Source organism: Tenrec ecaudatus, chromosome 13 (assembly GCF_050624435.1).
Source record: "Tenrec ecaudatus isolate mTenEca1 chromosome 13, mTenEca1.hap1, whole genome shotgun sequence".
NCBI lineage: Eukaryota > Metazoa > Chordata > Mammalia > Afrosoricida > Tenrecidae > Tenrec > Tenrec ecaudatus.
This window is the reverse complement of record NC_134542.1, coordinates 24,620,671-24,638,120: the sequence shown is the minus strand read 5'-3', so window position 1 is coordinate 24,638,120 and position 17,450 is coordinate 24,620,671. Positions and strand designations below refer to the sequence as shown.

Below are 17,450 nucleotides of genomic sequence, written 5' to 3'. Positions count from 1 at the left end.
GCTAGGTGGCTGTCCAAACGCATCCTTGGGATGTAGGAACACGAGGCAAAAGAAGAGCGCTGCCCAGGTGTTGACGCTGCCTGTGGCACCCCCACAGCAGTGGCCTGTGTGTTTAGGTTGCCTTCCACGGGGAGGAACGGTCATATCCAGGGCAAATTGAGTTCATGTAGTCAAGTCAATACGAACAGTAATGGTTTTGTGTTTGGTTTTTTTTTTTCGTCTAACAGCATATGATTGTGCAATCATTAAGTTTTAGGAGAAAAGGGGCTAATTTTAGATTTGTTCCTAGCCCTCTCCATGTGAATGGTGTCGCTGTGAGCCCAGCAATGAAGTTCACTGTGTTGTAGCAGACTGCGCAGTTCCTGAGTGTGTCAACCCAGTCTATGAACCAGAACAATGTTGTCCTGTCTGCAAAAATGGTAAGACCGTATTGCATTAGCTTTCAACGAGGGGTTAGGGCAAAACACGAATATCTCACCGTTCAATGCAAGAACCTGCTCACATCTGCCTGTGCCTTTTGAACATGGGCCTGGCCAACTGCTATAGTTCTCCCATCCTGACGTGAAAATAAATCCAATAATGGGTGAATGAATGTCCATTTGGGGATTTATAGCTCTTGTAAACTGACATTGTTGGGACCCCTATTATTAATTGCTGACCTATAAGGAAGATATTGGAAAGACAATGGTACCATCTTTTTTGTAGTGATTCCATTCTCCCCTTCTCATGTAGTCGATGAGGCAGCACCTCATTTCAAAACGCATAACCCAGGGTAGAGAGTGGGGTGAATGCCAGGTATTTCACTGTTGGATTAGACAGGGCGCTAGGTTTATAGTTGAGTCATTAAAGAAGTGCAGGATTCAACTATGAATGCCCTTAAATTATATAGAAAAATTTGAACATTTAAGGCTTTTATACTAGACTTTTATTGCAGTAGCTCAATAATAGCTAGAGGGAGGAATCTGGCTTATTATGTGTTTCTTTTTTTCTAAAGCCTCATGCAATGGAGAGTCTGAAATTACTACAGACTTTAAATACTCAATCTCAAGGTGATGTTACATAAAAGGCACTGTAATCCATGAGCCCAGGATAGCATACAGACTGTGATAGGCCAGGTTGACTAGAGAAACAAACGCAGAGGCATTCATATGTTTAAGAAATAGTTTTATATCAAGAAATAATCGTGCATCAATAAAACATCCCAGCCTAGTCCAACTCAAGTCCATGAGTTCAATACTAGTCCCTAAGTCTGACACTAGTCCAATACTAGTCTAAACATCTCTCTTCAGACTCACAGAGCCACATGCAATGATGCAGGATGCAGGAAGATCACAGGGCAGTGGGTGCACAGTCTTGTGGAACCAATGGTTGGGGAAGCATCACAGGGCTCTTGGAAGTCTCAGTGTGGCTTATCCATAGGAAGGTGAAGGTGGAGAAAGAATGGCCCACCTACCGAGAGTCATTTATTTCTATGGCACCTCCAAATGAGGTCATCAAGCTGTGACCTAATTGACAGTTGAAACTCCACCCATATCTTCTTAGAGGTATGACAACAGCAGAGCCAGCAGTACACACAAAAGAGTGGCAATGTTCGAACGAGGGCAAAGTGGGGAAGCGTCACTAGGGAATACTCTACCCATGCTCATACTTGGAGTTATTATTGACTGGAAAACATGGTTTTAATTCTTACTCAGTTCAGTTCGAATGCCGAATCCCAACCCCCTTCTTAAAACAGCAGTGCTCATTTCCTGCATTTTGCTCTGAATTTGTCATTATGTTAGCTCACCTACTAGCTCATCCTTGTAGACATGATTAGTGGAAAGAGAGAGGTATCAGGATATTTAGATAGAGATAGAACAAAAATAGTGCCGCTTGTTTTTATAATATTTGGGGGATTTTGGTATCTTCCCAAAGGACTTATGAAGAACTCTTATGGCCTCTTTCCTGGCACACTTTTATTATTTATAGTCTTATAAATCCGTTGAGCTGAATATTAAATTGTTCATCTGGCTTCCATTTCTTTCCATCACCACTCTCCCCTCTAGCTTAACTGACTTTCTCTGTCAATGTGAACATTATTCTGATTAAAGGTGGGAATAAATATTCTTCTGTAGTTTTAATTCATCTATTATATGCAAAGCTATTAATGTGAGACATTAAATGTTTTAAAAAATTGTAAGAAATTGGGAAAGATGCAAGGAAGAACAGAAAAGATGTTTTGATGGTTGAGAAATAGGGCCTACAAGGACCGAAAAAAGGAGTGAGCATAATGTGTCCTGGAGAAGACAAGGCTCAGGGGAGACGGAACAGTCATGGAGCATATGGATGGTTAGACCAAAGTAGAGGAGAATCTATTATTTTTCATTTTCTCCGAGGATAGAAGGAGGGGAAAAATCAGCCACCCAATCAATCTTTGAAAGAAGGAGCAATGACGAACGTTTGAGAGAATATTTTTCCCCCCAAGAAGCGCTTGTCTAAAAGGGTCCTTGAGATTGTTCTCTTCCTAGGGCACTTAGCAGCCTCGTCTCACACTTAGGGTAAGCACAGGTGTGTCTGTGGCTAAAAATCTTGCCAAGATGAGTCTGATCCAACTCGATGAAAGTGAGTTTGAGTGCATTGAAGACCATCATTTTAGAGTGTAGGTTTTACACATGCATCTGCCACATCACCCAAGGCATCCCCAAAGCGTTGAGTATATTGAGTCTGAGTCAAAGATTCAACCAGTCACTACAGACTAGTCACACTCAGCAGCATGTCACCCAAGAGGACCTTATTCATCTGTGTCATGTGCCAACATAGAAAGGTGTCTTCTAATGAAACCCACTTTGTACAAATATTTCTAACAAATGGGTCTTCATTGTTCATAGTAGGATTGTGATCCCTGCTGAACATATGTTGAATAAATAAGGTTTTATGAATTGTCCAATTTTTTCCATCTATGAAGTATTGCATGAAGATACTCTGTTCCCTCTTGCTATTTCAAAAAGAAAGTACATTTTTATATTTTAGTAAGTGAAATGACCTGACTAAGAATCAGTGAAAATATCAACTCTAACTCAGACAGGAACATTATGAGATGTTATCTTCTTTTATTTAAATGCATTTTTTTGCCCCAAAAGTAAAGAACAATCTTGCCAAAATAACATAGCAAGAATCAACTCAGGTTAAATGAATGTCTTGCCTACAAACAGACTGAGCCCCTGTGGTTGCTTCCTTCCATTCTAAGCCTGACACAGATACCAGGAGACAAAAGTTGACCTATATGTAGAATTGCGGGGGGGGGGGAGAAGGGGGAAATATCAATTTTGACAGTGTGTTTTAAATTTCTAACATATGAGAGGCTCTAATTCTAAATGAGAAGATTGATTTGTCCATTGTGAAGTTAGAGAATGTTACTGTTATCTTAGATTAAGATAAAATAGAAAAGAAAAAAACTAGTTTATGGATTTAAGGTATGGATAATGGATTTTATTTGTTAATTGTCATCACATTTGCTTAAATCATCATAAATATTGATTACTTGGACAAGCAAATAATTTCCCAATTTCATTAATTTTTATCATCTTGGCCAGCAAATAATTCCTTTTTCATACTAAGCTTGATTTTTCTGCCTTCCTGAATTATAGCTTTCTAAGAGCAAGAAGCACTGAATAATTTTTTTGTTTTGTTTTGTTTTTTAGCACTGAACATGTTAAGTGAAAATATAATGCTACAGAATTTGCTACATCTAGCCTTAAGACTCATGGTTCAACTAGTATTAAATCCTTTATTCTGAGTTTATTTAAATGTGAACAAAACAAGGAAGCAAAAATACAGGAGCAGGCATAGTTTTCCCAGAAATCAGTAGTCCACTGTTGAAAATACAACACTTACTTTATATATAAGTATATATTTTAAGAACATGAAGTACAAGGTAATTTTCCTTGATAGAACAATTACAGCCTCTCTTTATTCTTAAATATATATTTTATGACAATAAATTTAAAAACATGATGTTGCTAGGAGTTTTCCCTTATAATGTAAAAAAGAGAATTTAAAATGTCTCAGTCTCAGTGATTATCGCAAGTAAGATTTTTAATAGTCATCAATAAATATAGACAAGTCAACCATAAAATGTGCTCTATTCATTTGAAATGTAGTTTGGCCCCAAGAGGGTCAATTAGTCTGGATAAAATAACAATATTATGTAAAGATGTACACGGCTGTGCAGAGTCCATATGACGTACATATCCAAAGAAGAAAGATAGGGTAACATTTCTTAGGTGAGTATTGGAGGAATTGACACAGGAATTTATTTTCTTTAAAACATGAGTAAATATTTACTACTCACTCTATACAACTGCAAGGTCTAGTAATCCAGATACCTTCTTAGTAAACAGTTTTCCAGGCTCTTTTCTTTTCCAACAATTGTGTTATTTTAGTCTGTCTTTCAGCCCAATGTCTCTTCATGTGGATTAAGGAGCAGTCTTAAGTTTATTGGTTGTTTTCTTTGTTTGTTTTTTGTAACTGAAAATAAGTTAGCCCAGTATCTGATTAAGGAAATCCTGCCAATAGGGGTATTATATAAGTCACACAGATATTTGGAAACTGGCTATACAATCAACTGATAGAAATTGGTCACATGACATAGTTAGCTGCTAACCTGCAGGATGGCAGTTTGAATCCGCCAGTCACTCCCCAGGGGAAAGAAGAGAACTTCTGCTCCCATGAAGATGGCAACCGTGGAACCCCAAAGAGCAGTTTTAGTCTGTCCTCTAGGGTCTCTATGAATCAGAATCAACAAACCAGCACTGAAGATACACATACACACACGTATGCGTACATATAGGTGTGCCTCTGTATACATATACTCATACACTACATATCATGATATATATATCAGGTAGTTCTAATTCTTGCTCTGTCACCACTCATTCTACTTTCCAGAGAGTGCTCTCTGTTGATAGGAGCCCCGGGGCAGCGTGGTTATGCCTGGGCTGCTAATCAAAGGTGAGCAGTTTGGAACCACCAGCTGCTCTGCAGGAGAAAGCTGGGCTTTCTGCTGCCATAAGAGGTGCAGATGGCAGAGACTCAGTGGCGGTGAGTTTGGTTTGGGTTTACATATGTTAATATTTCCATCCCAAGTCATTAAAAATCTATGTATATACAATGCCAATGATCTAAATTAAAAACAAAACAAGGGGTAGCCATGAAATGTTTGAGTGTTTGAACATTAAAAGTCTAACATGTCATCACCTAGTCAGTTTTATTTCCCCTATAACATACAGAAAGTCGCTTTTTATTGTTCTGAGAAAAACTCACTTAATAATAAAAAAGGAAATACCCACAAAATCTCCTCCAGAGCATTTTAATGATGAGTCATTTTATCTTTTCTAACTAAAATTTCTAACAAGCTGCTTTCTATCCAAAATTTAAATTTGTGTCACCTGAATTTTAAAATGGAAGGTCTTGTACTTTGTTGACATTTATGTACATGAGAGTCATTGCATTTTAATAGTGAAAATTTTGCAGACAGCATAATAGGCTTTCAATGAAGTGATGAATTACAATGCAGCTTTTAAAATTCCAAATCATTAGATTACTGAGTAAAATAAGCAAGAAATGTATAATAGACTACATGCTCTTATATATACTATACACCATAAAATAATGTATATAATGTGATGCATTCATTTTGTTATATTTAAAATATTTTATTTTAGATTATGTACAATTTTAAATAGACAAAAATGTAATTAGATTTGTTCATAGAAAAAAAGACCAAAGTTAATGTACAGTAGAATGAATGTTAACAATGTTTCAGTTATTAGTTTTAGAAAATAGTAAGAAGGTGAAGGAAGGGATCAGAGAAAAGGACAAATCTCTTTCACACTACAAATATTCACAAATTGAAAATAATCATACTAGAAAACACATAAACAATTCACAAATAAAATGAAATTATTCACAAATATTTTAAAGTATTGAGTCTCATTGGTTATCAAATTAGATAATTTTAACTTCTTAAACCTATTTGTGGTACTTTTGTAAATACATAGGAAAAGTTCTGAAAAAAAAGCACCAACATTTTAGTAATGCTTCAGTTTTTATAAGAGCAATGTAGGTGTAGACGTGAGTCGGGCCTTTTCTAAATGAAATTTACACATGCGTTCCAATTTTCTTTTCTCTTTGTATATTTTAAGTTTCTACCAACTTTTTAAAGAAACTAGAATTCAAATATTATTTAAACACTACCAGAAGGAAGACAAAGAAGAAATTGTTATATCTACATCTATATCTATCTATATCCATAGATAGATAGATAGGCTGAGTAGTCTGCAATATTGGCATCAATTAATGACTGATATAGTAAGGTGCCATTGAGTTGGCCACTGCAGATATATCTGTGAACATAATAGAACAAACAGAGACAAACAAGGAAAGTGTTTCACGAAGTGTGGTCTAGTTGATTATAATTCATAGCAACCCCCAGGACAATAGAACGAGGCCCTGCTTGATCCTGCCCATCTTGAAAACTGCTGTTGTGTTTGAGTCCATCGATCCATCATGCCAAGGGTCTTCATGTTTCTCAGGACCTTCTGCCTCACCAAGCGTGATGGCCTTGAACGGGACGGTCTCTCCTCAACCTCACACGCGTGACTCAGTCCCACCACCCTCGCTTGTAAGGCCGCACTTCTTCTGAGACATACTTGTTTGCTCTCTGGCAGTCCCTGGTACTTCTCATTTTCTTCACCAGGAGTCCGGTGGCATGGTGGAAGGTTAGCAGTCTGAAACCACCCGCTGCTTCCGGGAGACAGTTTCAGAAACCCACACGGATAGTTCTCTCTGGTCTTAAAAGCTTGCTATGGATCTGACTCAACTCGATGACAGTGATTTTTGTTTTTTCATCAATGGCATAATTCAAATACATTGAATATTCTTTGGTCTTATTCAATGTCCAACTTTCACAAGCATATGCTTTCATAAGCATCAAAAATACCACGGCTTGGGTCCGGTACACCTTATTCTTCAATGAAAACATCCCAGCCGTAACCAAACACCTTGAAGTAAACAGTGACGGGCTGAGTTCAGGACACAGGAACACAGGCTGAGAGGACAGCAAAGTCTATTATCACAGCATAGTTCACAAAGAAAATGCTCTACTGCCTAGCTGGGTGGATAGTGACTAGGGTCTTAAAATTTTGTGTGTGGCCATCTAAGATCTCTCCCCATTTGGAATTAAAAAAATAATGAGAAAAGTAACAGACATGGAAACAATCAGTCCAAAAGATTAATGGGGCCCAGGTATCAAGCATCAAAAAACAAAAAATCATATTATTGTAAATGTGGGTGAGTGCAGAATGGAGACTCAAAGCCCATTGGTAGGCAACTGGACACTCCCTTACTGAAGGGTTGTGGGAAGGAGATGAGCCAGTCAGGGTGAAGGGTAACAATGATGAAACATATAACTTTCCTCTAGTTCTTAAATGCTTCCTCCCCCGTCCCCCATCATTATCCCAATTCTACCTTACAAATATGGCTGGACCAGAGGATGTACATTGGTACACAGCTGGAAACACAGCGAATCCAAGACAGATGACTCCTTCGGGACCAGTGGTGAGAGTGGTGATGCCTGGAGGGTGAAGGGAATGTGGGGTGGAAAGGGGGAACAGACTATAAGAATCTACATATAGCCTCCTCCCTGGGGGAGGGACAGCAGAGAAGAGGGCAGGGGGAGACGTCAGACAGTGTAACATATGACAAAATAATAATAATTTATGAATAATGAAGGCTTCATGAGGGAGGGGGGAGGGTAAAAAAAGTGGGAAAATGAGCAGCCGATATTAAGGGCTCAAGTAGAAAGCAGATGTTTTGAGAATGATGATGACAACAAATGTACATATGTGCTTGACATAATGGGTGCATGTCGGGATTGTGATAAGAATTGTATGAGCCCCCAATAAAATGATTTTTTAAAAAGGGTTAATGGGGCCCCAGGAACCTTAGGCCCTACCACTTGAGACCAAATAACTAGATGGGGTCTAGGTACTACTACCTACCACTCCGAAATCGATCACATAAGATGCCCTAGGTGGAGTGGAAAAAACATGGAACAAACTCATCAACATAAAAAAGACCATAGGCTTGCTAGCCTCAGATAGAGATTGGTGGGCCAGCTGAGACTGTGGCCTTAGTCATTTTCAGGTCTGGGATTGAACCTACCCCTCTGGCTCCATTGTTAGGTAAACAATAGGCAAGTCTACAGGGTTAACAATAATGCTAGGGAAGTACACACTCTTGGGGAAAATCAACTACTGAAAATAAAAAGAACAGCATTGACCCAAGGACAACATTCAGAAGGCAGGGAGGGTGAGAAAAGAAGGGGGCATGGGAAACAAGGAAGAAAGGAACACCAGTGATGTCACAGTGTAGGGACGGCAATCAATGACAGAGAAGGGGTAGGAATTGTTAAATGAAAGACTGATTGGTCTGCATACCTTTGCCCAATTCACAAGAAAATTTTAAAATGAATTTTAGATTAATTTCTTACTATAAAATCAAAGATAATTTTCAAATTCAACAAATTTAAATATAAATAATTTTCTCCAAAATATACAGCAAGAAAACATGGTCAAGTTGCTCCATAATCTTATATTAACTAGATTAATACACACACACAAATATGCACACATGCCATCTCTAGCAAAAGAAGGAAGGTAAAAAAAGCAGATAAAAATCTGGGCAAGAAATTACTTTTATCTCCCCAAGGATTATAAATTATTGGCAGGATTGCATAATCTTCCACAGAACTATCCTAATATTGACTTGAAAAAAATCTCAACAACTCTGTAAAATAAACCAAGGACTTCGACAGATATTCTCTTTTAAAAATAAAGCACTAAAGGTCTTAAACCTCACGAAACTCCTCAAATTCATTTATAAGAAAAGAAACACAAATAAAAGGCTGAGATATCCTTTTTAAATTTTAGCAGATTGGTCAAGGCCTTAATGCTAGATGAGTCACTGTGTTGGTAAGGCTGGTGAACCACGCACTGTACTATATTGCTTCCATATGCCACATGAATATAACCCCTATGGAGGACAATTTAACAATATCTACCAAAATTAGACCTTAAGGCTCAGGTTTTACACCTATGCGAAATGAGAAATGCCCAACATTATCCATTTTCTACATTGTATTCTGGGATTTCCCATCGATGTGCAATAGAGTATTCTATAAACAACTATAGACATATTTTCTTTATCTGCATAATCCCTTAATAGTTAAAAAACAGATCTCTTCTTTCAAATGCTAAATTAAATATTCTCAGTGGATTATAATTAGCTACCACTATAGGGTGACTATGAGTTGGAATCAAGTTGGAGGCAATACTTTTTGTTTTGACTTACTGCTTGCCTTTATTTAAATCTCAAATAATAGATTTAAAAATTTTTAATTTTAGATACTCAAAAGTTATGAAATTAACAATATATTTAGTGATGAACAGATGTCAGGTTACTTTAAAAAGCATTTGAATAAAAAGTTAGGTGATCTGTATTAATTACAAAAACTTGCTAAGAACTATTTTTATAAAGCTAATAAATAATCAGCTAAATCAGGTTTCCAAAGGTAAAATTCATTTGTTTGCTATTTTTGTAGTATATAAGCTAAGTGAAAATCCTACCAAATTCTATGTGATATAGGTTTTTTCTTTTTTTAATTAAAAGATAAGTTTATTGGAGTTCTTCCAACTTTTATAACAATCTGTACATCAATTGTAGCAAGCATATTTGTACATATGTTGCCATCATTCTCTTCTAGCCATTTACTTTCTATTGAGCCCTTGGTATCAGTTCCTCTCCTGACCCCTTGATAAATTATACATATTATTATTTTCATAATCTACACTGACCACTGTCTCCCTTCTCCTATGATATCTGTTGTTCATCCCCCTGGAGGCGGGAGTGTGGCTAAGTGTCAATCATTCTTAAATAAATTGACAAGATAATGCTCTATTTCACATGGGAAATCTAAAGTCATGGAAGAGAATGTATGTAGCAAAGGGAGGACCTGCTGGGGCTTACTTCACCAGATAGATTAAAATTGGATTTGTAGTTGTTAACTTCCACACACAGCCATCCTGTACAACAGAAAGAAACACTTCCCTAGCCTACACCATCACCACGATCATCGACATGCTTAAGCCCGTTATTTCAACCACTGTCTGCCCATCTCACTGATAAGATTGCTCTTGGCGCTGATCCTCTACTTGCCTAAGCATGATATCTTTCTACAGTGACTGGTCTCATCTGATAACATATACAAAATGTGTAAGACAAAGTTTTGACATCTTGGCTTCTAAGGAGCTTTCTGACTGTACTTGCTCCAGGAAAGATTTGTTTGTCCCCCAATTCATAGTATATTTAATATTCCTCCCTAACATCATAATTCAAAAGCATCAACTGTTCTTCAGTTTTTCTACTTCATTTCGGAGTAGGTGTCTTCAAGTGGGTTCTGGCCCATAATGACCCTCTGCACAACAGCTAATCATCATATTAACCTCAGTTGTATTGTCCATGATATTCTTCCCCAGATACACAATTTGAATGCATTGATTCGTCTTTAGTCTCCCTTATTCAGTGTCTAACTTTCTTATATCTATGAGGTGATTGCAAGTACCATGGCTCAGGTCAGGTGCATCTTAGTCCCCAGTTACCTCCCTGCTTTTCAACACTTTAAAGAGGTCTTGTGCAGCAGATTCACACAATTCAATGTATCTTTTGCTCTCTTCACTGCTGCTTCCATGACATTGATTGGGGATGTAAGCAAGATGAAATCCTTGATATCATCTTTTTTCCATTTATCGGGATGTTACTTATGGGTCTAGTTGTGAATATTTTGGTTTTCATTACATTGAGTTGTAATCCATGATGAAGGCTGCAATCCTTGCTTTTCATCAGCAAGTGCTTCTTCATTTCCCAAAATTGTGTCATCTGCACATTCCTGATTGTTAATAAGCCTTCTTCCAATTCTTTATATAATCCAATTTCCCTATTTTCTCAGCATGTAGATTGAATGAGCATACAACCCTGTTGTACACCTTTCCTGATTTTAAACCATTTGTTTCCTGTTCCGTTCGTATGACTGCTTGTTCCAACAATTGCCTCTTGACTCATATACTGGCTTTGCAAGAGCACAAGTATTCTGGAACCATTCCAGAATTCCCATTCTACCAATGTTATCCAGAGTCTCTTTTTATCCAAATAGTCAAATGTCTTTTCATAGCAAATAAACACAAGTAGTATCTTCTGGTATTCTTTGCGTTCAACCAAGATCCATTTAACATCAGTAATAATATCCCTGGTGCTATGAGCACTTCTGAATCCATTTTAAATTTCACAATAAATGGAGTAAAAAATTAAGATAAATAGGCATAAATGCAAAATAAAACATGAAGTTGTACTACTCTCAAACCAATTACATAAAATAAGTTTCAATTGCATTAAAGATCTACATTTTAAAAAAGGAAACCATAAAAATAATATTGAATTTTAAATATGTGAAAGATAGAACTCATGCTCTTGTACAATCAATAAGAATAAAAAAATCTTTATATCCTATCTGAAGGGTAATGAACAGATATATCTGTCTATCTTTGATCCCGACCATGCAATTCTAAGAAACTAATAAAAAAATTATCACAGAAGTATATAAAAAACATGTGCTTATAAAAAACTTGGAAAACTTTAAAACCTAAATATTCAATAATAATGTCTTCTTCTTAGAAACATATATTTAAAAGGACTATTTAAAAACTACAAAGTGTATTACAGAAAATGGACAGTCTTTCCTCCTCACCACAATGATGTCCACAGTATATTGTTAAATTACTGGGTCACAGGAAATATATGAGGAACTTTGGTAACATGACAGTCAAGCACTTGGGTACTGAAAGGAAGCTCTGTGGTTTGAACCGACCAGCAACTCAATGAAAGAAATAGGAATCTGCTCCTGTACAGCCCTGGCCACCCAGTGGTTAATGTGTGATGTATTCAACGTGGGTGCAACAAACAACATCAACAGTAAGGCAACGTGGGACTTTGTCTCGCTTTGATCCACATTCCAAGCTCATGGACACAGCAGTCAAGAGATCAAACAATTCATTATATCGGGGTAATCAACTGAACAAGACCTCTGTAAAGTCTGAAAAACAAAGATGTTACTTTGAAGACTAAGGTGCACCTGAGTCAAGCCATGGGATTTTCCATTGGCTCCCATGCATGTGGAAGTTGAACATTGAATGAGGAAGACTGGGGAGCAATGGATGCATTGGAATTACGAGGCTTTCAAAGAAGACTCAGAGTACCATGGACGGCCAAAGGAACAAACTAGTTTCTGAAGAAGTACAGCTAGAACACGCCTGAGACCAGGAGGGCTGAAACCTAGTCACATCAGCTTTGTATACATATCACAAGAACATATTGCGCCATGGGAGCTCCGAAATCTTCAGTATTTTGAACATGTTGTCAGGAGAGACCGGTCTCTGTATCAAAGCATCTGGCTTGGTAAGGGGACGGGTGGTGAAAAAGAGGAAGAATCTCATGGAGATGGATTGACCTAGGGGCTGCAACATAAGAAAAAATTGTCAGTATGTCACAGAACCGGTTGATGCTTCGTTCTGTTGTACTTATGGGTTGCTAATAGTTGAAACTGACTAAACGGCACCTAACAATACAGCACACAACATTTTTGTTTAAAAGGAAAATATATAATGAATATATTATGTATATAAACAGAAGACTGGAAAGAAACACTTCACAATATTACTAATTTTTAACTTTGGACAGCAAGGAGTCCTGGCGGTGTCAACCATAAGGTCGGCAGTTTGAAACCACCATGCCTTTGGCAGGAGAAAGATGGAGCTTTCTATTCCTTGCAAAGTTACTGCCTCAGAAACTCACAGATGCAATTTTACCTTCTCTTCCGGGATCCGTATGAGTTGGCCTGGAAGTTGAGTATGAACCGTAGAATATGTACTTTTTATCTTTGCTAGCCTACATTTTCTAAATCTCCTCCAACACATACACATTAGCCTTGATATTGAAATGTATAGCAACCCTATAGGAAAGGGTAGAACTCTACAGGGGTAGAAAGTCCACTCTCGCTCCTGCACAGGGAGTGGTGGTGTCAGTTGCTGACCCCTGGTTAGCAGCCCGAAGCTTCCAGGGTAGCTGTACACTGGGACAGACCCAATGGCGGTGAGACTTTGAGTTTGTGATTACGAAGTACTAATTTAAAAGAAGGAAATAGGTTTTTATCAAGATGATGTAAAATGTCTCTAAATTATTCTTTAGTATACGTAATCAATTCATATCACGTTAGAATGTGCACTAGTATTCCTTGTTATAATCCATAATCCATACACTAATTCTAACCCCAAACTCACTGCTAATGGCATTTATGCCAACTCAAAGCGACCACAGAGGAGAGGGTGGACCTGACCCTGTAATTTCTGAGCCTGAAACACTTGGTGGTGTAGAATGAGGAGGCTTTCTCCAGAGGCTCTAATGAACAAACCCACAGTCTACTACTTGACCTTTCAACCTCGTTAACAAGAGAGTCTTGTGAAGGCATTAGGGAGCTTCTTTGCCTATTCGGGGCCCTCATTAGGGAAATTATTAAAATATTCACTAAAGTGCGCCACTTACATTCTCATGAAGCTATTTCACAAAGTCAGCCTTTGAAGTTTGAGAATAGAGTGCAGATCTTTCAACTGAATTTAATATTTTATCAGTTCCTCTTAGGTGGACAATTAGTAACAAGGAAACAAATAAACGCACTGAAGATGAAAAAAAAAAAAACCTTCCGCTAACTACAAACAATTTATGATGAAAGTATGTCCCATAAAAGGCACTTTTAAAGTCTGAATTTCATTGACTTTATACCTGAAGGTCAAAATTACCATGTTTGTATGAAGTAGATCTCAAAACAGTAATTATAAATTGCTATTTTAATGAGCCACCAATAACAATTTCCTATTTGTTGTGTAAAGCTTCTTCAAAATGTGAAAAGAAATGTTGATATTTTTGTTCTCTTAAGGCAACAAGATGCCCTCTCAATTCTTCAGAAAATGAGATGTTTAATAGTAACATTGACCCAGTGAATGTCAATGCTGCGTTCGTTTCCTGGGAAGCAGGGTTCTGTTCTGTTTTTGACTCTTGATTGTCAATTGGGTGAGCGTTCACAGAGCACTTGCATTTTGATTTATGTCCTTGATTGCGATCCTCTCCATGAAACAGCACTCAACATTTACTCCCAGGTTTCTGATTTCCATTTGTCCCTTCTTTGTTGACCTTTCCTGCATTCTGAGCCTCGGTTGGGAACAAATGCCACATGTTTTTGTCTTTATGGTTGATTACAGAGAGAATATTCACTCTGGTGTTATTATGCACTTTAATAAGCTGTTGGTTGTTTACCTAAAAGTTAATTCCCAGGGCTGAGTTAAGTGCTAGGCGTGAGGGATATCTAAGGGCCCTTGCCTTAAGGAATCCACCCTCTATGAACAGATACATGCATACTCACGTTCATTGACACTCAACGACAGCCATGCGGGATCCATTGTCCAGTGAGAAGTGAGGTGCTTATCAGATCTTTCTACAAATTAAGTTAGACTGAGGTTAATATGATGATTAGCTGGTACACATTAATCGATGGGAGGCATAGTGAGGTGATGAACAAGAGACATGAGGATTGCCAGGGAAAACTGAGTCCAGCTTGAGATTTACTGCTTTATAATCTTACTATAAAAACCTAATGCTGCTGCTTTCTAAGAAGAGATTGCCTTCAATACATGGGTCACAACAACCTGGTACTATAGATAGTACCAGGAGAAAAACAAGGCTTTCTCCCCCTGTGGGAAACCCACAAGGGCAGTTCTATCCTATTCCACAGGGTCACTGTGAGTCGGAATCAACTCGATGACAGTGAGAGAGAAATAGGTAGTATTATTTTTGTGATATATTTTATCTAATAATAAGTGGTTGAACTCTTTAATAGCTGAAAATGCCATTAGCATTAACCAAACATGTGGCTAACAATGTTTGTTAGGATCCACTGAACTCAGAGTGAGGACACAGAACAAATTCAGAAAACAGAACTTGAGATCAGAATAAAAGGAGACAATCGATTGTAGGGGGCTACATTTAATTTTTAGAAATCAAATACTGTGACTAGAATAGAAATCAGGAATATAGCATGTAAGGGAGACAAAGGAAGCTCACCAATCCTTCCCTCCTGTGGCATACAGTGACTTAGAAAGCCCAGGATAATGAGTGCGGCTGAGTCTGGAAGCCCAGGTAATAAAACCTCTGCTATTTAGATCTAGCTCTGAACAGCTTCAGATTAATCTATCAGAAATGGTAAACCTCTTTTGAAACATATGTATGGTCCAATGCCCCTCCATTGCGAAGAGGGAAATGGGCAGTTCCTGCATGCATGCCTATTCTGCTTACATGTGCTTCTTTTGTACAAGGTGCTGGGCAGAGCGGCCATAAATGCTGCTGCTTGTCAGAGTAGGTCACCAACCCACCCCGTGCCCTCCTTCCTTCCACCCTTGGCTTCTATGTGTTCTGCAGAAAGGCCCAGAAAGGAAAGCACCTGCCTTCTGGACGGCTAGCTCAGTTAGTTTCCAAGTCGTTAAATAACAAAATAGTCGTCAGTAATGCATCCAAATCCGGGGAGCTTGCTTCCCTCCAACGTTTGGTGTGAAGATTTAAAATAAGGACCAAACACAGGGCAGAGATTGGTTTGAAGTGTGGGGTGCAGGGTGTATCTGTCTGCTTTCTCTTACTCTATTTGATTTGATGGTTCAAGTCTGAGGACGGAGAAAGATGGCAATGAACAGGAAATGCAGGGGAAGCTGTCGTGAAGGGACGCATAGGAGTCGTTCAAGCCAGAATTCCTGCAGCTTGACGAGATAAACTTAGTTGGATTCTGTTTTAACTCTGAGTAAATACAGTATAAATGCTTAACTGAGCTAAGTGAAGTAGATGAGTCCCTATATGAAGTCATCTGAGATGTATTTAAAAGCTATTCCATCCCCCACCACAACACGCACGCACAGTAGTACCTTTTTTAGCCAACCAAAGTGTTTGTTCACACACTCACAATTTACTTACAGTCATTTCTGAAATGTTCATGAAGTCACTATAATCTGAGAAAAATGACTCAATATAAGTTATTCAAGGAGTCAGTTGTTATATACATGTTACCTGCAAGAGAGTCCTTCTCGATGACAAGCGTTCATGGGTTTCACAGTGAATAAGTCCTATACATAGCACCATTTAATTTAAACATGAGAAGAGCAAATCATGGATAATAGGGTACAGGAAGACACTGAACCAGAGATTCCAGGAACACCTGGATACTGGCTACATTCGAAGTAAGAAGTAGCGAGTGCTAGAAGACTGTCATAGTTCGGTGTCAATTTGACTGGGCCAGGATTTATCAGTGGAGGCCTCTCCCATGATTGGAACTAATATAATGAAATCAACTCCAAGCAGGTGCTCTTTGTTGAGGGAAGATTAAGGTGGAGTGCTACTCCTTTAATCAGGTTACAGTCCTAGTGCTTTTGTGAGGACATTTCATTTGGGATGTAACTTACTCCTATTTAAGCAGATGCTGTGGGAAAGCTTATCTCTGCTGTCTGGACTGGATCCTATGTCTGTCTCATCAATCTCCAAACTTGAACCAATGGCCCACCATATTACCTGCTGACCCTGGGAGCTATCAGGGGCTTGACATCTTGCCTGCCAACTTGGGATCCATTAGATTTTGCAGCCAGGAGATGTACCTATGACCTTGGGTTCTTCTGCCTCTGCCTTCTCTAGGCTGTGGTTCTGCTCTGGGTTCCTCTTCCTGCTTCCAGACTTTCAGCTCCTGAGTAGGGAAATGCCTCCAGCCTAACGCCTGACTTGTGGACTGCAACTGGACAGGATTTACCTGTATGTACAGCCGTGTGGATACGGAAGACCAACGAAGAATCGATATATTTGAATTATGTCATTGGCATACCACATTGAAAGTACCATCGACTGCCAGAAGAATGGAAAGTCTGTGCAGGAAGAAGTACATTCAGAATGCTTCTTGGAAGAAAAGATGGTGAGACATTGTTTCACTTGTTTTGTATATGTTCTTATGAGGGACCAATACTGGGAAAGAACATCATGCTTCATAACAGATAAGCCAAAGAGAGGGAGACCCACAAATAGATGGATTGACACAGTGGCTGTAACCATGGCTCAAACATAGCAATAATTGTGAGGAATAGTATAGAATTGGGCAAAGTTTTGTTCTGTTGTATATAGAGTCACCATAAATCAGAATTGACACAAGGATGTCTAACAAAAACCATTAAATTCCAAAGTTCCTGTTCTTAACCATTGGTTCTCTTAATACAGCCATAGACCAT

General features: G+C 38.3%; 1 protein-coding gene across 1 annotated transcript in view; it reads left to right on the top strand.

Moving 5' to 3' along the window:
* Positions 1–17,450, top strand: part of VWC2L (von Willebrand factor C domain containing 2 like) — a 189,411-nt gene that overhangs the window by 26,653 nt on the left and 145,308 nt on the right. The window contains exon 2 of the mRNA XM_075530222.1: positions 290–419. Coding sequence (XP_075386337.1) covers positions 290–419 — 130 coding nt within the window. The remainder of the gene's footprint in view (positions 1–289; positions 420–17,450) is intronic.